This window comes from Callorhinus ursinus, unplaced genomic scaffold, assembly GCF_003265705.2.
Source record: "Callorhinus ursinus isolate GAN/ISIS: 27379988/994484 unplaced genomic scaffold, GSC_fseal_2.0 scaffold16, whole genome shotgun sequence".
NCBI classification, from domain to species: domain Eukaryota; kingdom Metazoa; phylum Chordata; class Mammalia; order Carnivora; family Otariidae; genus Callorhinus; species Callorhinus ursinus.
The window spans coordinates 8,192,623-8,217,970 of NW_027397078.1; the positions used below are offsets into that span (position 1 = coordinate 8,192,623).

Here is a 25,348-nt window from a genome sequence, read left to right on the forward strand (position 1 = left end):
GCTGTATTTGAGAATGTCTTATTGGTTTAAAAATATTCTAAGTAGGGGCACCTGGGTGGCTTAGTCGATTGGGCGTCTGCTTTAGGCTGAGGTCACGACCGCAGGGTCCTGGGACTGAACTGTGCATTGGGCTCCCCACTCGGCGGAGAGTCTGCTTCTCCCTCTCCCTCTGCTCCGCCCCCACTCCTGCGCTCTCTCAAATAAAATCTTTAAAAAAGTGGAAGCGCTGAAGAGGAAAAGCAACTCAGTCTGCTTGGTAAAGCAGTATACGTTTTAATCACGCAGTATCAAGAAGAATCTGTTTTCCTGGTGCACACAGAGAGCACAGTCTAAATTACAAGAGATTAAATTACCTACAGAGAAGATTGGAGATGTTCCAAGTTTAACAGCAATTCATAATAGAGGCACCTGACTTCAGGCAGGTTCAGAAAGAACTAAGAGAGGGTAAAGTCAATGACTAGGAAAAAAAAAAAGCTACTCATTCCATCTTGGTTTTCTCCCAGTTTAAAATATATGCAAGCATGCACAAACATTAAATGATTACCCAAAAGTAACAACAGCCAGAAACAGAATTCCTTAGAGTCCCTGCTTCCTTTCTTAGAGGAGGGAAGGAGGGAGAGAGATAATGAATGTGTATGTGTGTGTGCATGCATGAGGCAACCACAGTGACAGGGAGGAGGTTAACATTTGTTGAATATTCATTAAATACCAGTCATTAGGCTGGGGTTTTCCATAGACGTATGAATGAATTACCCTTGTAATCCCTGCAATTCCATGAAATAGTTATTAGCCCAGTTTTATAGATAAGGAAGTTCTGAAAAATTAAGAAAACATGTCTAAGGCATGGAATAACAACTAGAATCAGAACCTGAGTTCACTCAAGTCCATTTGAGTCCAAAGCCTGTGATGTGTCTACTGTAATATGATCACTACTGGCTTTTTCAATGTTGGCTATTTCAAATTTAGGTACTATACTTTCATCACATAAAACATGAAAAAAGCACTCTTAGGTTTCCTGCCTGAACTTCTGGCAAAAGCTCACTCCCACCATGTAGTGGCATTATACTCAAATCACAAGATCAGTGATTCTGAAGTGGGTTTGTGTTTTAAATTATGTTGTGAAGGTAGACTCTGCATAAAGCAAAAACAACTGTTACTCAAACACCAGTAAATAAAACAATACAAATTCTAAACAGTACAACAGGTAAAGGATAAGGATTAAATTAAATGGTTGAGAGAAATACCTGAACTGATTCTGTCCCACATTAAACAGAAAACAAGATGGGAAATGCCAATACGGTGTTTGCTTTAGAAAAAGGAGATAATGGAAACACAGTCTTAAAAATTATGTGGGCCAATTACTGAACTGTTATTTATCAGCAACGCACCCACAAACCCCACTACAATGAGAATAACTTATTATAAAATATTATAAACTCAAAGGGACATACAAATAGGAGATGAAGAAACACTAGAAAGATGTAAGCCAATTACCGAAGGTATAGAGGGGATGGAAGACAGCTGGCTTAGATGAACCAAGAAGCACCTGTGGGGTTAGTTAAGAGGGTGGAGGGGGTGGGGAAGAGGCTACTTATTAAGTTAATGCCCCACTGAATCCTAGAAAAGCTAAGGATATGAAAACAATAGGTACTTGGGAAAGTAGAGATGAATCAAAGACCTAACAAGAGTGGCTGAAGTCTGCATAAGAAGCAAGTCACCCCCCCCACCCCGCACCAACAATAAATCAATGAAGTTGGGAAGCAGATCCCACTAATTTATAGATACAAATATCAAACTGAGAAAGACGAAGAAGCTGTAGTAGTACCAGTATGAACCCATGTTTGTTTTTTCTAACAGAGACAGATACAGAAATTGATATAGATGTGTATTACTTCCTCAGTTTAATGAAAAGGCCTGGAAACAAGACACCCCAGTACTAGTAAGTTTCTGGTTTCTAAATAACCACTCACTGAAAGGAGTAATGGCTGATTCTAGGGCTAGGATAAAAGTACTAGATGAGCTTTAAACATCTTGTGCCATATAACACATCACAAATAGGGTTGCCAACCAGTAAATGTAGAATGATCAAGTTAAATAAAATCACCATTTTGCAACCATTACAGAAAAAACGGATTCAAGCAATAATCACAACGAATGGTAAAATCAGTAAAAGTTTGATGAGGAAAGAGTTACAGGGTCTCAAAACGTCTCTCCAAAAAAGGAAAAGTAACTTTGCAGAGGAGAAATCTGGCAGACATCAATTATGTGATCCGGGATAGTATCACCAATGAAGGACAAACTGACATGTGCCTCCTGGTATAATGCTCTGAGAAAGAGCATCACATAAGTGGTATTCTGGGGAAAAAAAAAAAAAAAAAAGTACAACCTGTATATAACATCAGGAAACAGACAAAAGCTAAGGAGACACATTTAACACCACAACTGATCTGTGCACTTTTCAAAACCATCAAAGTCATAAAAGTCAAAGACTGAGGAACCGTTCCAGATTAAAGATACCACATGAATCATGCAATGTAAAGAAGCTGAACTGGACTCTCAACAAGAAAACAGTTTTAAGGTTCATTATGGAGATAATTAGTAAATGTAAGTTCTATAAATTAATTTATCAGTGCTGTACTTTTTCTTTTGAAAGATTTTATTTGACAGAGACACAGCAAGAGAGGGAACACAAGCAGGGGGAGTGGGACATGGAGAAGCAGACTTCCCGCTGAGCAGGGAGCCTGATGTGGGGCTTGATCCCAGGACCCTGGGCTCATAACCTGAGCCGAAGGCAGACGCTTAAGGACTGAGCCACCCAGGCGCCCCAATGCTGTATTTTCGATTAATACCGTGGTAATTTGAAGAGAATGTCCTTGTTCTTAGAAAGCAATAGGTATTTAGGGATAAAAAGACAGGGTATCTACAACTTGTTCTCCAAAGGTTAGGAAAAAAATATCTTACCACAGAATCATGTAACAAATATAGCAAAACGTTAGGTAAGAACTACTGAATCTGGGGAAGGGTAAATGAGATCGTACTGTTCTTTGTTAAGTTTGAAATTATTTAATAAGAAAGTAAGTTTTTATTTTTTAAAAAAAGATTTTACTTACTTATTTTGAAGGGGGGAGGAAAGCACAAGCAGGGGGAGCAACAGGCAGAGGGAGCAGCAGATTCTCCATTGAGCAGGGAGCCCAATGTGGGATTTGATCTGATCCCAGGACCCCAGGATCACGACCTGAGCTGGAGGAGATGCCTAACCGACTGAGCCACCCAGGCGTCCCGAAAATAAGCATGTATGTATGTATGTATGTATTTATTTTAAGATTTTATTTATTTATTTGACAGAAAGAGACACAGCAAGAGAGGGAACACAGCACAGGGAGTGGGAGAGGGAGAAGCAGGCTTCCCGCCAAGCAGGGAGCCTGATGTGGGGCTCAATCCCAGGACACTGGGATCATGACCTGAGCCGAAGGCAGACGCTTAACGATTGAGCCACCCAGGCGCCCCCAAAATACGTTTATAATAGGAAAAAAGGTACTCTCCAAAAACAAGAGACAAGCAGGAAACAAAAGAAAAGAAAGCACCTATCAGTATTAGACTTCAGGGAAGTAAGTACAGTCTACTAAGTTGTCACACGTTTCTAAAACCCCAATTAGCTCATATTCAAATGGCAAATAAAAGGGTGTAAGTATAATGTGGAAGGTGCCAGTATAACAGAAGAAGTGCAACTTTCAAAAACAACAAAAACCAAAACCAACCAACCAAAAACCCTGTGGCCTGGCAGCTGTACAGGAAGAAGCCCTTTTAACTTCTTAGGAAAAATGAAAAGTGAGCACCTGCACGCAGACAGAGCTTATCCTGAGAGGTGCACTCCCAGCCTTTCAGGACTCTGGGTGTTTGTTCTGGGCCCACTTTAATGGCAGCCCATCTGTCTCGGAGCTCCACGTCCCCGTGTTATCTCAGCATTACCAAGTCAGCACTTTCTATTGGTCTCATGTCTTTTTATTATCTGCTAAGGCAGCCTTCAACCACGTTCAACTACCTGGTGGGCTGTTCAAGTTCTCTCTGAAGATCCAAATTATTTATTTTTTTAAAGATTTATTTATTTGAGAGAGAATGAGAGATAGAGAGCACGAGAGAGAAGAGGGTCAGAGGGAGCAGCAGACTCCCTGCTGAGCAGAGAGCCCGATGTGGGACTCGATCCCGGGACTCCAGGATCATGACCTGAGCCGAAGGCAGTCACTTAACCAACTGAGCCACCCAGGCGCCCGATCCAAATTATTTTTATTAGTGCTGTTTAAACTGTATGTGAAAGGGCTCCTAGTCTAGGGTATTATAGCCCAAGCAGGGTAAGGAGGACATCCTTGTGGGGGGGGGGGGGGGGAGAAAAAATTTCAAGAAAGGCCCAAGACACAGAACCTGAGAATAGGGACCCCCTGCCATGGAAAAGGTGAAGAAAGAAGTCCCGCAACAGTAGCTGTATAGAAGGCAAAGAGCAACAGATGAGAGGCAGAAAGGCTCCAGAAAACAGTGAAACCTGACAGATCATATAATGCAAATAACAATGGGAAATTATTTTGAGAAGTTATTGGAAGATCTATGGGATGAATTAGTGATAGGTGTACAGAAAATGAAGAAAACGAAAAGGTGGTATTAAATCCAGTAAAAAAAAGTTGTCAGTAATCCAGGCAAACTACTTTTCAGACTCTTGAAATGTAAATTTACATTTTAGCATCAATTTTAGATTACGAATTTAAGCAAAAATGGGGAGAATGTGAGAATAAGACTTAAGTTTTCATCTCTACGACAGAAACTCAGTAGGTATCTAAAACTGACAAAGACACAGTTGTATGAGTTTATTATTTACAGATATGTTATACATATACAAGAAAAAAGCTGCACGTTAAAGTGTTTGTTTCTAAGGAATAAAAAAAGAAACAGTGCGACAGATGACACATGGTCCATAATACGGTGCAGAGGTCAGATAAATATTTAAGGTTTTGCAGACCATAGGGTGGTCAGCCATAACCACTGAGCTCTGCTGTTTTAAAAACAAAAGTAGCCACAGTTAGTAAATGTAAATGAATGAGCATGGCCACACGGTAATAAGTTTGTTTAGGACATGAAAATATAAGTTTCATGTAATTTTCATGAACCACAAAATATTATTCTCTTGATATCCCTCTTCCCAATTTAAGGATGAAAAACCATCCTTGGCTCCTGGACTGTACAAAATCAGGCAGTGGGCTGAATGTGGCCTGTGCTCTGTAGTTTGCCAACTCCTGATGTGGTCTATATAACAAAGGATATTCCACCTAGACAGATAATTTGTTAATATACCCTGTTATTGTCCAGCGTATATTTTATGAGCATTATACACATAAAAAAATTCTTACCTGGTGGCATAAGTTTCATAAGTACTCTTGCTCCATCTCTAAGAGGAGGCATATTTAGGCTGCTACCTAAGTCTGCAACTTGCCAAAGGAAAGAGATGTATCTGGGATGCAGTGACATTATCTAGAATACAAAATATACAAACCACTTACCTATAAATTACACGCCCCCCCAAAAAAAACAGCCAAATAAGTAATTTCCACACTTTTGTGTCATTTCTACTCTAAAATGGCCTGTCTTAACCATCATTCCACCTGTAGAAATCCTTCATGATGTACACTGAATATATTATCCAAGCTATCTCCAATAATTTCTGTGTGATGGCTCTTTTATTATTTTGTTAAATTATTTCTCTCATACGTACAAGTTAGACTCCATATATGCCAAAAGCTGTCATGCCTGCAAATAGTTAAATTCCTAATCCAATGTTGTAAGGAGCCAATTCTTCTGACACTGGAGTGGCTGGTTATTATCGCAGCCATTAAAATTCCTTTGGGGAGGGGTGGAAGGAGAGGGTAAAGGAAGGAGGAATAACTGTTTCTTTAGATACTAGATATGTTAAGGAAAACTTGAGAAAGATTGCAGACATTTTCCTACAGAAACAGTTGTGAAGAAAGGATTCATTTCTGTGGTACGAATATAAGATACAGTGATATTTTTCTAAGTTTATATATTTTAAGAGTTTTAATTCAGCTGTATAATAGATTAATTTTATGAAACCTAAAAATACTGTATCTAAAGGGAAATGTTTTAAATTTCAACCAAGTTACAAATCACCTTTCAGATCTAATCTGAAGTTGATGGTTAACTATACAGTTAATTGATATTTTGCCACATTAAATTGTACACTTCTCAAGAAAAAAGAACTAGTCTATATACAGCTGGCCCTTCAACAACACGGGTTTGAACTGCACAGGTTCACTTACACACATATTTTTTCCCACAAGCACAAGACAGTACTATAAATGTATTTTTCCTTCCTTATGATTTTAACATTTTCTTTTCTGTAGCTTTATTATAAAAATAAATACAGTATATTATACATACAATATATAATACAGTAAAAATACGTAAGTATACACACAACATACAAAATATGTGTTCATCAACTGGTTATGTTATTAGTAAGGCATTTGGTTAACACTAGGCTATGAGTAGTTAAGTTTTGGGGAGTTAAAAGATATACATGGAAAAAAATAAATAAAAATAAAAGATATACATGAATTTTCTACCTCACCCCCGGGGTGGGGTGGGGGGAGGATAAGGGAGGGGCAGGTGGTCAATATGAGGTCAAACTGTATTTCTTTATTCTCAAACTATTTCTATAATGCCCTGCATATAGTAGCTCAAAACCATCTACTCACCACCCCAGGTAAACAGCTTTCCACTTCTGGATTGGGACCATCACTGTAATGATTACCATGGTTTCCAGGAGACCCAGTTGAGGAATCAGAAGAACTATCAGGGCTTGAAGGCATATTGGAACTTATTTGTGTAAGTTTGGCTGTAATTAGCTGAAAATAACATACAAAGTTAGTATCGAAGTCAAGGAAAAATATGCAAAACAGAAGTTAGTAACATACCAACAAACAAAAAAACTATAGGCAATACTTCTAGAAATACAATTAGTAGGTGCTGCCTAACAACCAAAGAGTTTTATTTTTACAAAACTTCTACTATATTTTAAGTACCATAATGCCAGTCTTAGTGTTATAATCCATATACCTAATAAAGAGCCTCACACATAACAGATGCTCAATTAATATTTACTAAATAAATTGTTAACTAGTCAAATGAAAAATAGGTTTGACTTTCTTCCCTTTTTTTTTTTTTTTAAAGAACATTTTATTTATTTGACAGAGACAGAGAGAGAGCACAAGCAGGGAGAACGGCAGGGAGAGGGAGAAGCAGACTTCCCGTTAAGCAGGGAGCTGATGTGGGGCTCGATCCCAGGACCCTGAGATCATGACCTGAGCTGAAGGCAGATGCTTAACCAGCTAAGCCAACCAGGTGCCCCAGGTTTGACCTTCTTGTAAAGTTTGGTAATTACAGATACTTACTGATTTATCTTTTAAGTTTAATTGTCCAATCAACTTTCTGTCGTCTGCAGGATCTATCAGTTCACCGCCCACAAAGAGCTCGATTTTTGTATGAGCTACATTGGCTTTAATACGATTGAGAATATATCGTCTTACTGAACCGATCGTATCATTTGTATGAGACCATACGTCCAAGTCATCAACTTGTCTGCCCTGGTTTGGAAATCGAACTATAAAAGAGAGGTGTTTACCACGGAAAGCTCTGAGGAAGGGGAGGGGGGGAGAAAAAAAATCCTAGTTAGAATTTCGTATCTTCTTGTAAAGAAAATAAACATAGGAATTTAATATTGAATATTTTCTTATTAAACAAGAGAAAGTGAGTTAAGGATACTTATTATTTTTAGGATCTTGAAAATAAAAACTTATTGTCTTTTAATTTCAAATATTTTAAGTGATCTTGAAAATACAACAATCATTTCCCACTGTTATTCTTGTACCTATGCTTGCAGAAAATGAGATGACTAGTTATAAGAAATTAATCAGAGACCTGAGTTAACACTTATTTTAATGCCATAAAAGTGCAACTCACTAAGACTATTTTTAAAAGTGAAAGATAAACTTTAGCTTGAGAATATTAACAAAAATGCAAAGATGTAAATTTTTTCTGAAAAATTGTTAATATCAAACTTCACACCCCAAATAATATTTGTTAATATCTTTTTTAAAATTTTATTTATTTGAGAGGAGAGAGAGCGCAAGTGAGCGAGAGAGCAAGAGTGGGGGATGGGGAGAGAGCCAAAGGGAGAAGCAGACTCCCTGCTGAGCAGGGAGCCCAAAACAGGGCTCGACCTCAGGACCCTGAGATCATAACCTGAGCCAAAGGCAGATGCTTAACTGACTGAGCCACCCAGGCGCCCCTGATAACATCTTCTCATAGGTAATAAGATACAACAACTAAAAATTATATTCAAGAAGCAACTTTATATAATTTCATGGTTAGCAATGAGAACTCTTCTAAAATAAATACTGATAGCATTCATTCTATAAACATCTCTAAATTATAAATACTATTTGAATTACTCAATGGTGAGACGAACTTAACAGAAATGTTAGTAGGCCATTTGGAAGTATTTCTTGCTATATCAGCTACCTGTCAAAAGCAACTTTTAAGAGTTTTTTCCAATTATTCTCCAATCTTACTATGCAATTAACTGTATAAATGAATGGCATCAAAATACTTCAACTTCTTATTATCCTTGGCAACTTAACAGGTACTAAAATCATGGCCAAAAAAAAAAAAGGAATACAAAGAGAAAACTAGACTTAATGCCCTACCAAAACAACAACTAGACTTAATGCCCTACCAAAACAACAACAAACAAAAACTAGATCCTGGGAAAAAAAGGTCTAGGAAAACACCAATTAATTAATTAGCAGATCAGTTATTCACAAACCTTGACATAGGTAGAATTGTTCTTTCCTCGTGATAATCACTGTCACATTCATTTATGTACTCTCTTAACACAGTTAATACTCGAACCATTCGAACAGCTTCCTGCCTTGCACAATTAATACTGTCTTTGTCACCATCCAAAACACACAACGTGTCATAAGAGGCTTTCAAACGATCAAAGCAAGACTGAATGAAGTCTTCATGGATTACCACCTACAAATAATGGGCCAAATAAAGACAGTCCAAGATGCTTTAAAATGTAAAAAAAAAAAAAAAAAAAAACAAATACACTTAAAAACATTAATTCAATTAAAGATGGCAACAACTAATTAAAGATAGCTCTCAATTATTTAACCAAAATCTACACTGACAATAAAACATACTATGTTTTGTCAAAGGAAGCTAGAGTTATGTACCTTAAGAAGTATGAACTCGATATTAAAAAAATGAACTTCGGAGTATGTGGTAGAATCAAAAGAAATTCAGTTAAAATCTCATGCCATAATTATATTCAAAATAATCACTTCATGTAATTATCAAGACAAGATTCATTTAGATAACATTTTATATAATGGAAAGAGAGACCAAATATATTAGATAAATACTATTTTTAAAGCAGGATCCACACTCAACAGGGAGCAATGTAGGGCTTGAACTCATGACCCTGAGGTCAAGACCTGACCTGAGATTAAAAGTCGGACACTCAATTGACTGAGCCACCCAGACATCCCTTTTAGGTGTATTTTTAATGGGAGTTGAAACAAAACAATTTAGTTAATTCAGAACCGAAGAAAAAATTCTTATCAGCGAAGAGTTCTTTAATCAGAATTCTAATTTATCGAAGTTTTAGTGGATGTCAATCCTTACCTGATTGACCTGCAGCCTCGGACCAAGGTTTGTATATATCTCTTTAAGGAGATCTATAGCTCTGCTGGCAATATCGTCATTACTTTGAATCACGACCTAGGTTCAAAAGATTCAAGTATAAACAACTTTCATGAGTATTTTAGCTGGACATTTCAATTCAAACCATATCCTCTGTTATTTTCAACACATTACTCAATAATAATTCAAGGGTATATTTACTTGATATTCAAGTAAATCAAGTAAAATTAAGTGGAAAAAAACAGACCGAAAAACAGTAATAAAATGCAAAACTCAACTGTTTGAATAAAGCAATCTAAGAATGGAAGGCACATATTACTAAGAACAAAATATGCTTTGACCAGTATTAACCCCACAAATTAACACCCTGGTAACCAAGTTGTAAGACACTGAAGGAGGAATTCAAGTTACTTAAAAAGAAACAAAATATAAATGAAATACTGTTTAGCACAAAGAGCTACACTATGTTCCCCTCCATTTCTATAGATCTTCATCACTCATCTAATTATACTGGTGGTCTTCAAACTATGTGCAGAACTCTAGGGGATTGAAGAAGTGTTTTAAGGCTGACCCCTATGTAGGCTTGGGAAGGGGGAAGGCTGGGAAGTACAGGGAGAATGAGCAGAAAAAACAAAAACCCAAAGAAAAAAAAACAAAACAATAGGATCTCTCTTCTCCAACTAGTTTTACATTTTGGAGTACTGTATAAATTTTTATTTTTAAAAAGGGTTCTGGCTGTTTGAATAATCGAATGACACAGTAAACAGTCCATGGTTTGCAGAAAAATATATCCAAAAAACAATATAAACTGCTGTGAACAGGTCAGATTTTTAAAGGTAGAATTAATACATTAATACTGTATTGCCACAACATGGAAAGACCTTGAGGGCATTATGCTAAGTAAAACAAATTTAGGGAAAGACAAATACTGTATGATTTCATTTGTATGTAGTATCTAAAAACAAAAAACTGATCTCATAGAACATATATACATATAAATACTAAAAAGGTGGAAAAATTAAACAGATGGTAATATTTTACTCCCTCAGGTGTTTAAAAACATGCTAAGTTAAAACACTGCCATTAAAGTATACATTTGTAGTCCATTCTAAATAGTCTTTTCCTCTGTCCTGTTTTAGGAAGAACAGTAACTTCCATGGGGAGGCATGAAAAATCTGTATGGTCAGTGTATTTCTAAACACATCTGGAAGGACAGATTCTAAGCCAAGACGAAAGGATCATCAGTGACGGGAGCGGGGGAAGGGAGAGAAGAAAAAAAACCTAATGACAAATGACCCAATAAGATAAAGATGAACTATCACTACCTTCTGGGACAAGCATCAGAGCAGCATACACATATAATTTATATGCAAAATTGTAGCCCTTTGCTATTTGAAAAATTTCATCAGAAAGAACGTCTATAAGTTCCTACTTTTCACTTACCCTCCAAAGGTAGTCTAATCCTATTAACTCCAAATCATCCATCATATATGCTCTCCTTTTTGCTACTAGTTTTCCTTCTCGACAATTCACAGCTTTGAAGAATCGCTCAAAACATTTCATTCCATTCTCAGTTAATAGGGAAGGATCAAGCTGAAGCACATTACTTTCAAAGAAGTCTTTATTAATATCAGGATCCAAGTCTGGTTCATCCCCCATCAACTTGGAATACCACTTAAAGCAGGCTTCACGATCACAAAGGTAAACTGCATTCTCTGCTAAGCATTTCCATATCTGTTTTGCCTGAGGAGCACATAGCCACAGTTGGCCATCCTTCAATAAAAATCTTGGAAAACATAAAAAATGAGCAATTAGATCTACATAATTTTTATCATGAAAGGCAACCAGTATGTCATAATAATCCATCTATCACAATTATATTTTAACTACAGTTAGAAAGATGTCAGTTCTTATTAACATTTTACCAAACTTAATTTTATCTTGTAGTAAAAAAAAAAAAATTCTAGGTATTCATTCATTTAACAAGCACATATTGGATGCCTACAATGTGCCAGGAACTCGGCTAGGTGACTGGGCCTAAACTGAATAAAAGATTTGTTTCCTGAACTTAAACAGTTTGGTCTTTGAAACCAGCCATTGCAAAGCTATGTTTAATGGGTTGAGTTTTACCATTCTGCTTCTATGGCATCATTGGAAAATGAGGTAGTCTCCAAGTGACTTTTACAGATAACCATTTCAAAATTCCTTAAATTTTAATGCTTTCTGATGGTCAAATACGCATAACTCAGTACCTGGCTGCATTAAACAGAATAACCTATGTATTATTTAAACTTTTTCTGTCAATATTTAGCAGGATGCTTATCAATTATTCGGTGATGCTCTTTTTAGTTTTGTGAATGTTGGTTATTAAGACAAAGGTGAATTTCATTACAGCTACCGTCTCTTCTGTTAACTCTGTATTTCTTTTAAAATTCCTCCACCTACCCTGTCTGCCTGATGTGTCTGTGAATGACAGAAAAAGAGAACACCTCACTTTATTCTGAATTAGCACAGAATTTCTAGCTAACATAATGATGGCTCCACGCCCAGTTATGGAGTAAGGTGCAGGTATTTCATGTCAATGCGTTCCCTCATTACTTCAAGCATTTTGGGATCTCAATCCCAGGGTTTTTGTTATTTTATTTTGTTATTTATTTTTTTAAAGACACTTTTTAAAGATTTTATTTATTTGACAGAGACAGCGAGAGAGGGAACACAAGCAGAGGGAGTAGAAGAGGGAGAAGCAGGCTCCCCGCTGAGCAGGGAGCCCGATATGGGGCTCCATCCCAGGACCCTGGGATCATGACCTGAGCCAAAGGTTAACGACTGAGCCACACAGGCGCCCCGGTTTTTGTTATTTTAATAGAATTGCAGAGCCTCAGGAGGGTTTCTAGCACCTAGTCCTACCTAACCCTGCTACCTCTAATTTACAGATACAATATGAAATGTCCTCTGTGGTAACATACATTTGTTTTTCAAAGTTTGTTTTTGTTTTTAAATATAACAGCAAAAAATTCTTCAAGCAAAAGTTCCATTTGGAAGTCCAATGTATAAATTATAAGTGGGGCTGCCCTGATGTTGGGAGGAGGAAAGAAAGGAGCAATGGGAAATCAAATCTCTAATGCCTGTTCAGAAATCTTGGAGAAAGCTCCTTAGAAGCCTTAAGGCTCTAAGACAGACTTGCAAAAATCACTGTGTAATATAAAGAGCATAGACCTTAAAGTCAGATAGATCTAGTTGAGCGGTGCAACTGGCGTCCATACTGGCTGCGAGATTTCAAAGAAGCTAGTTTAAGCCATGCTGATCTCCATTTGCTTTTTAATCAAATGGGGAGAATACCTGCCTTCTGCATGGCTATATTAAACATAAAGCATTTAACATAGGCCAAATAAAAAAGTAAAGTTAGGTTCTTTTCTCTTGAGTGTGTTGCTGTAGGTCATGTAGACACGTATAATAGAGAATGGAGTAAAATAGGTTCTGTGATTTCAAACTTGAAGATAATAGGACTCATAACCATTTTTCTGTTCTAGGAAACCTAAGAGATACAACATATACCGATCAATAACAGTCACTCACTATGGCAGTAATTTTCGATCTAGACAGGCAGGTCCTTCTATTCATGCGGTTGAAAATCAAAACACACACAGAAAAAAAAACATTTCATTTTCAACAAATGTCAAATTTCTTAAAATCTGGTGGCTAGAGTTTTTCCTCAAGTTAAAATCCTATAACTATTTATATGTAAATGTGTCCCAGTAAATAGACACACAGTTCAATAAACAAGTCCATAATTAACTTAGCTCAGGAGAAAATATCCCAATATATCAAAATAATAAATGCAATAGATTTCCCAAAGCACTGAAAATCTAAGCATTTGTCTTAGCACACTTAGGCACTGAATAGCACTTCTGCAGTATGTGGTTTCTGAATTCACAAGAAACCGCTCATCAAAAGTTCTTAACAATTTCAAATCTGTTAGGTGTATAGTCATTAAAGGCTAATTACCACTGAGGAAATTCAAATTGAGCCTTGGACTACATTTAGCTATGGCTCAAGGGGATAAACCTCTTTGCCTCATCCCCATCAGAATAATGTTATACACACATTCAGACCACCTTTGTCAGCCAATGCTAGGATAAACAAGGCAGCAGTGGATGCAAACCACTCTTTTGAGGTTTTGAGCCAGCAGCCCTTTGTCTCCATTTCCTTATTGTCTAGGATACCATTAAGGTGAGTATAGTTCTCCAGCTGGTTATATCAAAATACGCAAATTTCTTTAAAAATAAAATTTTTAGCGAAAACAAATACGAAAGACAAAAGTCTATATAAAATCTTAAAATGTGCTCTCTTCAAATACTTCAAAAAGTTAAAACTCAGCCAATAAAAGTGTTTAATCATAAACACTTAGGGAAATGTCCTTTGACTTTTAGGTAGTGATTTCCATGTGGGAAAGTAAAAGGTGGCAGGCGAAAAGGTCACCTAACAAAGACCTAACTCTATAGCAGCACATTAACTAAACATTCATTATCTGTCTTAAAGAGAACAACATTGATGGTTTAAAACAAACCTAAGGAAGTTAAGCCGTTCTTGGACTTCTTGAACATGACTATATCTACTTCCCAGCCTCACAGTTTGGGGGTCATAGTCTTCATGATCTGCAAATTAAGAAAAATCATGCATTATACACACATGGATATCCACAACACTGCTGACTTTAACCAAAAGAATTTAAGTTAAAAAGTCATTAATTCTTTATTAAAAGGCAACCTGAAGTTTACTATTAATTCATGGTTTCTACCAATCTCTTATTTTCCTTACAAAAATGTACTTTTACATAACCGAAAGAAAACAATCTGTTAAATGTGCTGTCATAAACAATTCTTCAGGGGCGCCTGGGTGGCTCAGTCGGTTTGGCGTCCTTCTTCGGCTCAGGTCATGATCCCAGGGTCCTGGGATAGAGCCCCACATTGGGATCCCTGCTCAGTGGGGAGCCTGCTTCTCCCTCTGCCTGCCCCTCCCCCCGCTTGTGCTCGCTCTCTAAAAAAAAAAAAAAAAATCATCACAGCACCTTTGCACCATCTTTATACATAACGAAGCAATTTCTGATTACAGCCTAAAACTGACCTGAGTGGTCTGTGAACATGAATTAACTACCAGGACAAAATTTTTTTCTTGGATTTCCTTCCTGTTATACTGAAAAGTCTTCATGGAAAAAAAAAAAGTTATAAAAATAAATATTACCAATTTTTTTTTATTTTTAAAGATTTTATTCATTTATTTGAGACAGAGTGAGAGCAAGAGCTGGGAGACAGAGGGAGAGGGAGAAGCAGGATCCCCACTGAGCAGGGAGCCTGAAGCACGGCTCAATCCCAGGACTCTGGGATCATGACCTGAGCCAAAGGCAGACAGACACTTAACTGACTGATCCACTCAGGTGCCCATATATTACCAATTTTTACCTAAAAGGAGTAACACAAGATGCTATTCTGTATAATAAATTATCACAGTTTTCACCATCAGCATGTTATGACAGTCTAGAACAGTCTCAGATAGAAATTCGAGAAAACTGGCACTTTCATCATGACCATGCTAGGTGTTGGTCACTAAGCCTAGCTTAATTTGTAAATTCCTTCTTAAAAGAAAGAAGATGAGGGGCACCTGGGTGGCTTAGTCGCTTAAGTGACTGACTCTGATCTCAGAGTCCTGAGATTGTATCCCACCTTGGGCTCCACGCTCAGCCCAGAACCTGCTCCAGATTCTCTCTCTCCCTCTGCCCCTCCACCCACTCGCTCACACACACACTCTCTCTAAAAATAAAAACTTTAAATAAGAAATTTAAAAAAAGAAGAAGAAGAAAAGAAAAAGGTGGCCCAGTTGGTTGAGCATCTAACTCTTGGTTTTGGCTCAGGTCCATGATCTCAGGGTTGTGGAATCCAGCCCCCGTGTGCGGAGTCTGCTTGAGATTCTCTCTCCCTCTCCCTATGCTCCTCCCACTTGTGCTCACTCTCTCTCAAATAAATAGATCTTAAAAAAAAGAAAAAGAAAGTTAGTAAACCCTTTGGTTTTATTTTCATTACAGTATGCAATGGGTGGAAAAATCTCAGTATTTGCTATGAAAGACCACAGCAGAACACCTTAAAAAGCACCTATTGTCCTAAAAAGACGATGGACAGTGGTTTTGTTTTGACTTTACTGCAAAAAGCTGCATGACTTGGAAATGGTCAAGATGATCTGCGGCTTGGAGCTAAGGAGACATGAAGCAAATGCTCTGACAAGTACCATCAACCACGAGGAAATCACTGACCTTTCTTCCAAAAGTTGTACCAAGTTACAGAGGAATGAGAAATTATGCTATTTCCCTTTAGCATTAATTACTGATCTTTGCATACCAGATCATGGACTTTATGGTACATGTGTGCTACTGCCACAGAATACTAATTGTGTGAGACCTTTCAGAAACAGTAACCAAAGTCTTCAAAAATAGTGAAGTTTCTTCTCTGAAGAAAATCTTGACATGTTGTAAAGATGGAACATATAATGTTTAAAAATGTTTTTGATATTTTTGTGAAGCCCAATGTATTAGGACTGCTTTCTATTTTCACACGTACTGCCATCTACCAAAAGTCCTAAACACACATTCTCTACTTCCATGAAAAGTCAATTTCGTCAGGGCTCAGGACTTAAAGCACTACTTCTCAAGAGGTTTGCTCAAGAAACTGGATAGAATATAAAATACTAATCAACTATGTAGAACTTATTTAAGAGAGTGAGAAGGGGGGAGGGGCAGAGGGAGAGGGGACAGAAGGTAGGCTCCACACCCAGCATGGAGCCCAACACGGGGCTAGATCTCTTGATCCCGAGTTCATGACCTGAGCTGATAACAAGAGTTGGACACTTAACTGACTGAGCCACCCAGGCACCCAAAAATTTTCTTTCTCAAAGAACCAGTCCTTAGGTATCTGAATAATCAACGGACTTCGTTGCCTTTTTAAAAATTTAAACAAGGAGTTTATGCACAGCTTTGTTTACTTGCCATATTCTTTTCTTGGGGAAATTTTAAATTTTAGTAATTTCAAACTTAGGACAAATTTCAAAAATAATGCAAGAATTCCCTTATCACCTTCACCCATTCACCAGTTGTTGACATCTTGCCCCATTTGTTTCATTAGCTGCCACATATACATAAGTGTAGTTTTTCTTAACTATTTAAGAGTCAGTTGAAAACATCGCTCTTTACCCTTAAACACTTAAATGAGCACTTCCAAATAACGACACTTGCTTATATAACCACATTACAATTACCAAATTAACACTGATACAGTACTGAAGGTAACTCTGATCACTTGGCTAAAGTGGTTTCCAGTAGGTTATTGCACTGTGAAGTTACTATTTTTATTTTCATAATCAGTAAGTAATTAGTGGGGAGAGACCTGCAGACTACGTAAGTATCTTGCTTCTTACCAATCTTTGATCCCCTAGGTTTAGTATCCCCATTTCTTTTTTATTTAGGTGCCAGCACTTTATCAGTAACTAGGATCCTGGATGCCTGGGGGGCTCAGCTGGTAGAGCATGTGACTCCTGATCTTGGGGTCTTAAGGTTGAGCTCCAGGGTGGGCATGGAGCCTATTTTAAAAAAAAGAAAAAAACTAGGAATGTGAACACAAGCCAAGAACTTTGAAGATATTTAGTATCAAACAATAATCAAGAATAGTCAAGAAGTGGGGCGCCTGAGTGGCTCAGTTGGTTGGGTGTCTACCTTTAGCTCAGGTCATGATCCCAGGGTCCTGGGATCAAGGTCCATATTGGGCTTCCTGCTCAGCGGGAAGCCTACCTCTACCTCTGCCTGCTGTTCCCCCTGCCTGTGCTCTCTCTCTCTCCCTCCCTCTGTCAAACAAATAAATAAAATCTTAGAAAAAAAAAAGAATAATCAATTAGTAAGAAGATCCATCAATGCTAAATAGGAAGAGAGAGACTTTACACTTTGCTACAGAGAAGATTTTGGGGTGTCAGAACATAAACAGGATGGTTGATGGTTTTCCTTGTAAATATTCAGCTCTAAATACTATGATGAGTTAGGAAGGAGGATCCATTTTTTACTCCTGCTGCATCCCACTGACAAGAGCAAGAGAACTAAGATGAGAGTAAATTAAATTCAAGTGTCTATGGCTAAGGCTAATATAAACTGGTTGTCATTATAGAATGCAAGTGGTTTAGAGTCCATTTCATTATGGAAAAAAAGTTCATTTGAAAAAATATCTTGAGACAGGATTCAAATACCATAAAATCCACACATTCAAAATGTACACTTCAATGGCTTTTAGTATAGTCAGGGCTACGTAAACATTTTTGTCATTTTTGTCATCCTTAGGTGTGAAATAGAATCTCAATGTAGTTTTGATTCGCATTTCCTTAATAACTAATGATACTGAGCATCTTTTCGTTTGCCTTAGCCATTTGTTTATCTTGGGAGAACTGTCTATACAGATCCTCTGCCCATTTCCTAACTGGGCTTTTAATTGTTGAGTTGTAAGAGTTCTTATATATTCTGGATTTAAGTCCTTTATCAGATATGGTCTACATTATTTTGTCCCGTTGTCATTTTACTTTCTTGATCGTATCATTTGCAAGTAGTTTTTAACTTCGATGTACTCCAATATATTATTACCTTTTCCCTTCCTTACAATGTTGCTTTCCCCTAACCCAAAGCCACAAAAATTTATTCCTATTTTTTCCCTAAGAGTCTTATACTTTTAGGTCTATGGTAGGTTTTAAGTTTTGTGGATGGTGTGAGGCAGGGGATCAAACTTTATTCTTTTAGATGTGCATACCAGCAACACTTATCAAAAAGACTACTTGTTTCTTTTTTTTAAATTAATTTTTTTTTTAAAGATTTTATTTATTTGACAGAGAGAGACAGTGAGAGAGGGAACACAAGCAGGGGGAGTGGGAGAGGGAGATGCAGGCTTCCTGCCGAGCACGGAGCCCGAGGTGGGGCTTGATCCCAGAACCCTGGGATCATGACCTGAGCCAAAGGCAGGCACTTAACAACTGAGCCACCCAGGCACCCCAAGACTACTTGTTTCCAATGAATATTCTGGGCACCCTTATAAGAAATTAAGCATAACTTTAACAATTTATTTCTGGACTATCAATTATTACTGATGCATACATCTATTATGTCAGTACCACACTGTCTTATGGTTATTTTGCATTAAGTTTAGAAATCAAGGTTTTGTGGGTCAGCCAATTTTGGTTTTTACAATCAAGACTGTTTTGGCTATTAGGGTCCTAAGGTCCCTTGCATTTCCATGATTTTTAGGATTAGCTTGTCAATTTCTGTAAAAAGAAAAAAGTGCGGATTTTTATAGGGATTGTGTTGAATCTGTAGACCAACTTGCAGAGTACTATGACCTTAAAAATATTAAGTCTTCCATGCAGTGGGTATGGGCTCTCTCTCCCTTTACTTAGATCTTTAACTTCTTTCAACAATGTTGTTCTGTAGTTTAAAATGTGCAAGTTTTGGGGGTGCGTGACTGGCCTCATCAGTGGAGCTTAAGACTCTTGATCTCAGGGTTATGTATTTGAGCCCCACTGAAAAAAATAAAATCTTTAAAAAAAACAGAAGTACACATTTTGTACTTCTTTTGCTCAATTCATTCCTAAGCATTTCATTCTTTATAAAACTATTGTAAATAAAATTAATTTTTCAGGTTGATCATTGCTGAGCATACAGAAATACAACTAACATTGTATAGTAATCTTAATTCCTGCAATCTTGTTTAACTCATTTATTAGTTTTAAAAGATTTTAGGGATTTCTTTAGGATTTCCATATATAGATGTTGTTTTCTATGAGAACAGATAGTTTTGCTTCTTTTCCAATGAGAGTGTTTATTTTTCTTGCCTAGCTGCTCAGGCTAGCACCTCCAGCAGAAGGTTAAGTAGAAGTGACTAGGATGGACATCCTTGTCTTATTCCTGTTCCTAAGGGAAAACAGCCAGTCTTTCATCATTAAGTATGAGGTTAGCTGTGAGATCTTTGAGATGCCCTTTATCAGGCTGATAAAATTACATTCTATTCCTAGTTTGCTGAATTTAAAATGAAAGGTGTTAAGATTTTGTCAAATACCTTTCCTTCACCTACTGAGATTGTAGTTTTGTTCCTTTATTGTATTAATATGGTGTATCACAATGGACTTTTGGGTGTCAAATTAACTTTGTGTTCAGGAGATACATTCCAATTAGCAATGATACATAATCCTTTTCTCTGAGATTTTGTTTTTAAGTAATCTCCACACCCAATGTGGGGGGTTGAACTCACAACCCCAAGATCAAGAGTTGCATGCTCTTTTGACTGAGCCAGCCAGGCACCCCCATAATCCTTTTTATATGTTGCTGAATTTGGTGGTTTATTTATTTTTGAGGATTTTGAATCTATACTTCTAAGAGATATTGGTCTGCAGTTTTCTTCTGATGTCTTTGTATTATTTTGCCACCAGGGTAGTAACAGCTTCATAGAAGAAGTGTTCCTTAATTTTTTTGCAAGATTTGTGACGGACTGGTGATAACTCTTCTTGAATGTTCAGCAAATTCACTAATGAAACCATCTGGTGCTGGAATTTCTTTGTGATAAGTTTCTGGGTTACTAATTCAATCTTTTTACTTGATATGTGTTATTCTCATATTTTTTCGTAAGATCAGTACTGATACCCTCTCACTTTTGATTTTCATAACTGAGTCTTATCTTCTTAGCCTAGCTAAAGATTTGTCAATTTTGCTGATCTTTTCAAAAACCAACTTCAGTTTCACTGATTTTTCTCTATTTCTTTTTCTCCTTTATCTTACTTGATATCCCCTCCAATATTCAGTATTTCCTTCCTTCCTACTCTGGGTTTAGTTTGCTCTTTTCTAGTTTCTAAAGGTTACTGATTTGCCTTCTTCTTTACAATAAACATTGGGAGTTATAAATTTCCCTCTGAGCACTGACTTAGCAACTCTCCCCAAGTTTTGGCATTTTGTTTTCATTCATCTGAGTATATTCTCATTTCACAGTTGTCATTTCTTCTTTGACCCATTGGTTAGTCAGGAGCATATACTTGACACATACTTGTGAAATCCCCAAATTTCCCTTTTGACTTATAATTTAATTCAATTGTGGATCAAACTCCTACCTCGTAGGATTTCAATACTTTAGGTAAATGAGGTCTGCTGATGGCCTAGAATATGGTCTGTCCCGCAGAATATTTTATTTACACTTAAGAATGTACATTTTGCTGTTGCTGGATGGAGTATTCCATAGAAACCTGTTAGGTATGGATTGTGGGTTTATAGTGTTCAAAACTTCTATAGGCATACTTTGGAGATATTGCAAGTCTGGTTTCAGGACCCCAAAACAAAGCAAGTATTGCAATAAAGTAAGTCAAGTGAAGTCTTTGGCTTTCCAGTGCGTGTGAAAGTTAGGTTGACTCTATCATATTCTACTAAGCAGGAAATAGCATTATGTCTTAAAAAACAAGGTAAATACCTTAATTTAAAAATACTTTATTGCTAAAAAATGCTAATCAAGGTGCTGGGTGGCTCAGTTAAGCGTCTGCCTTCAGCTCAGATCATAATCCCAAGGTCCTGGGATCAAGTCTCTCCATCAGGTTCCCTGCTCAGCGGGAAGTCTGCTTCTCCTTCTACCCTTCCCCCAAGGTGGTGATCTCTCTCTCTCAAATAAATCTTCTAGAAATGCTAATCATCTGAGCGTTCATTCATCAAGTCATAATCATCAATCATAGATCACCTTAACAAGAACAATGAAAGAGTTTGAAATACTGAGAGAATTACCAAAATATGACAGAGACATGAAGTGAGCAATGTTATTGGAAAACGAGCACTGGTAGAACTGCTCGATGCAGACTTGTCACAAACCTTCAATTTGTAAAATATTCTAAGAGCAATAAAACAAGGTATGCCTGTATTTCTTTTATCCCCCCCACCCCGGGGTTTGACTTACTGTCCGGTGTCACTTACTGTCAGCCCAATTACTTCCTTTAGTATTTCTTGCAGGGCAAGTCTGCTAGCAATAAATTCTCAGAATTTATCTAGGAAGGTCTTTATTTTGCCTTTGTTTTTTAATGATAGTTTTGCTGCATGTAAGACTCTTAGCTGTTAGGTCCCTTCACTGCCCCTAGCACTTTGTGTACATCATCTTAATGCCTTCTGGTCTCTGAAGTTCTAAGACACAATGTTAATTTTACTGATGTATCCTTGTGAAGTCTCATTTTTTTCTTTTACATCCTTCAAAATTTCTTACAACTATGATGTGCTGCATCTAGGTCTAACTTTAACTTACTTGGAATTCTTTAAGCTTCTGTATGGGTTAATGTCTATCATCGAAATCTAGACGTCTTCAGTGATTATGTCTTTTTCTGCTCCCTTCTCACCCCCCCTCAATATCCTTCCAGTACTCCCATTACATATAGGTTGGTGCTCTTAATGGTGTCCTGTATTTCCCTAAGATGCTCGTTCTTCTTCATCCTTTCTTCACTGTTCTTCCGACTGCATAATTTTATTGATCAATCTTCACAGACTGATCCTTCCACCAGCTCAAATCTACTGTTCAGCCCCTGTAGCAAATTTCTCATTTTAGGTACTGTATTTTTCAACTACAGAATTTCCATTTGATTCTCTTTAGAAAAAATTGTATCTTGTTATTGCTATTCTCAACTAAAACGGTCACAATACTTCCCTTTAATTCTGCAGACACAATTTCCAAGAGCACCTTGAGCATATTTGTAATAACTGCTTTCAAGTTTTCGTCTACAAGGTCTACCATCTGGGCCCTTTCAGAGGCAGTTTCTGTGGTCTGTGTATGTATGACACCTTTAAATTTTTTTAGTTGAAACCTGGGTATTTAAATGTATTGTAGCAACCTGAATACTGACGCCACCCACTCACTCCCTGGGTTGGTGTTGTCTGTTGGTTGTTTAGTGATTAGGCTGAACTAACTCAGTCAAGTCTATCTCAGCCATAGTGTTTTTCCTCGTTTGTACCTTTCAGGCTTGCTACCTGTATGTTGTTCCTGGTTCAGCATTAGCCCCTTACTGGTCAAAGGCTGTAATTAAGTCCCCTTGGTAGTTAGATTACCCTTTACCACTGGATGTAATTGTGGTTTGGAGACTACCATCACAGTTCAAGTAGTTGTTGTCCCACATTCAGTCAAGGACTAGTAGTACCTGAGATGTTTTCTTCCTCATCACTCCTGAGGGTAGTCTTAGGCATGAAAGTCTTTCTGTTATATTTTATTCTATTTTACTCTGATATATTTTATTCCTTTTTTTTTTTAAGATTTTATTTATAGAGAGAAACACAGCGAGAGAGGGAACACAAGCAGGGGGAGCGGGAGAGGGAGAAGGAGGCCTCCCGCAGAGTAGGGAGCCCGATGCGGGGCTCAACCCCAGAACCCTGGGATCATGACCTGAGTCGAAGGCAGACACTTAATGACTGAGCCACCGAGGCGCTCCTCCTTCTACTTTTAAAAGGGATACAATTTTACTTTTAAGCCTGGCTCCCTAGGAGTTGCCCCTGGGTCACAGTAACCTTAATTCACCCAGTGTTTGGTCAGAAGTTGAATTTAAGTCCTTGAGCCAGTGAAGCTTACAACCTTTGCTGATGGATTGGTGTGTGAACTGAAGAATGTTTTCAACTTGTCCATGTCTTGCTCTGATTGCTTCAAAGTGGGTGCAATCTAATGAATGTGCAGAACATTTGTGACCCCCCCCTCAGGGTTGACGGTGTTCCCAGGAGGGCTCATCTTGGCTGTCTTTATCTAGATCTCTCTGTTAAACTTTTGGTTGCTCTGCAGTTTCGTTGGTTAATATGAGTACACGGAACTACAAGCTCCCCCTTAATTGCTCTTCACCAAAATTTCCACTGCTTTTAATAATGCTCTTAGGAATGGTATGCTCTGGTCCAAATAAGGTCAACCCCTTCAAACCTAACTGCTGAGCTCTTTGTCCTCACAGCCTGTCTCTCCCTCTGGGCAGAACTTCTGTGCCACTGCACAGGAGCCAGTGACAACATAGCAAGCAGCTTCTCCCAGAGTGATACCTCTGGCTCTATGAGTGGTGCTGGTATGTGGGAAATGGTAATAGCCCCTGATTTTCTCAGTTTGTCCCTCTAGGCACAGAATATCCATCTTATGACAGAGTAAGCTGCAATGGCAGTAATCTGAACTTCAGTATCCTCAGACTGCCATGCCTAAAGTAAAGCTTCAGCCCTATGATTAGACCATGCAGGATAAGGGAGTCTGTTCTACCACGTCTGCCTTAGAATAGAACTTCTGTAAAATATAACTAGGCAAGATAATAAATGCCAATAGCCTGCCCTTCTTATGGTGGAACCACAGCCCTACACTGGCAGCTATGCGGAGCGGAGTAAAAGTTGTGGCTCCAATGCTACAGATTCTTGCTATTCTTCTCAAGAGATTTTCTTGAATAACTGTTTCCCTATTTTCTGTATCCCCTTAGAATAATTCCCAGGTACTTTCGATGATTATTTAAAACTTCAGTGAAATGGTTGTTTTGTTAAGGAGAATGTCCACTGAGGGTGCCTGGGTGGCTCAGTTGGTCAGGTGCCCAACTCTTGATTTCGGCTCAGGTCATGATCTTAGCGTTGTGAGATCGAGCCACGTGTTGGGCTGCACGCTTGGAGGGCAGTCTGCTTGAGATTCTTGCTCTCTTTCCCTCTCTCCCACTTCCCCCTTGTACCCTCTCTCTAAAATAAATAATCTTATAAAAAAAAAAGGTCCACTGAGCATCTTACTCCCACCATTCAAAAAATTATACCCCTCATCCCATGGATTTTTTTTATCATATGTTCTGCATGTATCAGTTGGTACACTTCCCTTTCTTTCAGCATGGACGTAGGGGTCTGTATTTTATTTAATGGGTTTATTTTTATTATTTATTTTGACCTAATTCTGGCCAGTAAGAGCCAACTCTTATTTATTTTTGACATGTCAACAAGATTTTTTTTTTTTTTTTTTTTAAGATTTGAGAGAGACAACGTGCACACATTGGGGGGGTGGGTGGAGAGGATAGAGAATCCCAAGTCGACTCCCTGTGGAGTGCAGAGCCTGACTCCAGGACTTGAGCTCATGACCAGTCAAAATCAAAAGTCAGACGCTCACCCAACTGAGCCATCCAGGTGCCCCTTAACAAAATTCCTTAAGCCCTTTCTAACTTTCTAAAATAAGATGTTGAAGGACCATCTTATGTACTTTCCTTACACCAGGCCTTGAATATAACCACTACGCTAGAGAACTATAATAAGCTACTTATAAAATGAATACTCAATTTTTTTTGAATCACAAAGAGCCCACACAGATTTAACTGTATTTCATGACTGATGGGTAGGAATGAGCCAGAGCTGAGAAAGTCTAGACCAGGATTTGACCCTAACACAAAGAGCACTGTTGGTGAACGACGCTCACGAAGAAATCTTTTATGTGGAAAACTGTTCCTAGAAATTTCCAGTACTGGATGTAAAAGATTGGGAAGAGGTCACTAGAAGTGGTAGTCCTTAGAAAATAGA

The 25,348-nt window shown here is 37.8% G+C and overlaps 1 protein-coding gene across 6 annotated transcripts in view; it reads right to left on the bottom strand.

Moving 5' to 3' along the window:
* USP9X (ubiquitin specific peptidase 9 X-linked) overlaps positions 1–25,348 on the bottom strand; it is a 157,007-nt gene that overhangs the window by 48,856 nt on the left and 82,803 nt on the right. For all 6 annotated transcript variants that reach the window (XM_025857855.2, XM_025857856.2, XM_025857853.2 and 3 more), the window contains exons 15-21: positions 14,339–14,426; positions 11,215–11,557; positions 9,754–9,849; positions 8,888–9,099; positions 7,455–7,695; positions 6,759–6,908; positions 5,397–5,517 (exon numbers count right to left, since the gene is read on the bottom strand). In XM_025857855.2, the coding sequence (XP_025713640.1) occupies positions 5,397–5,517; positions 6,759–6,908; positions 7,455–7,695; positions 8,888–9,099; positions 9,754–9,849; positions 11,215–11,557; positions 14,339–14,426 (1,251 nt within the window). The remainder of the gene's footprint in view (positions 1–5,396; positions 5,518–6,758; positions 6,909–7,454; positions 7,696–8,887; positions 9,100–9,753; positions 9,850–11,214; positions 11,558–14,338; positions 14,427–25,348) is intronic.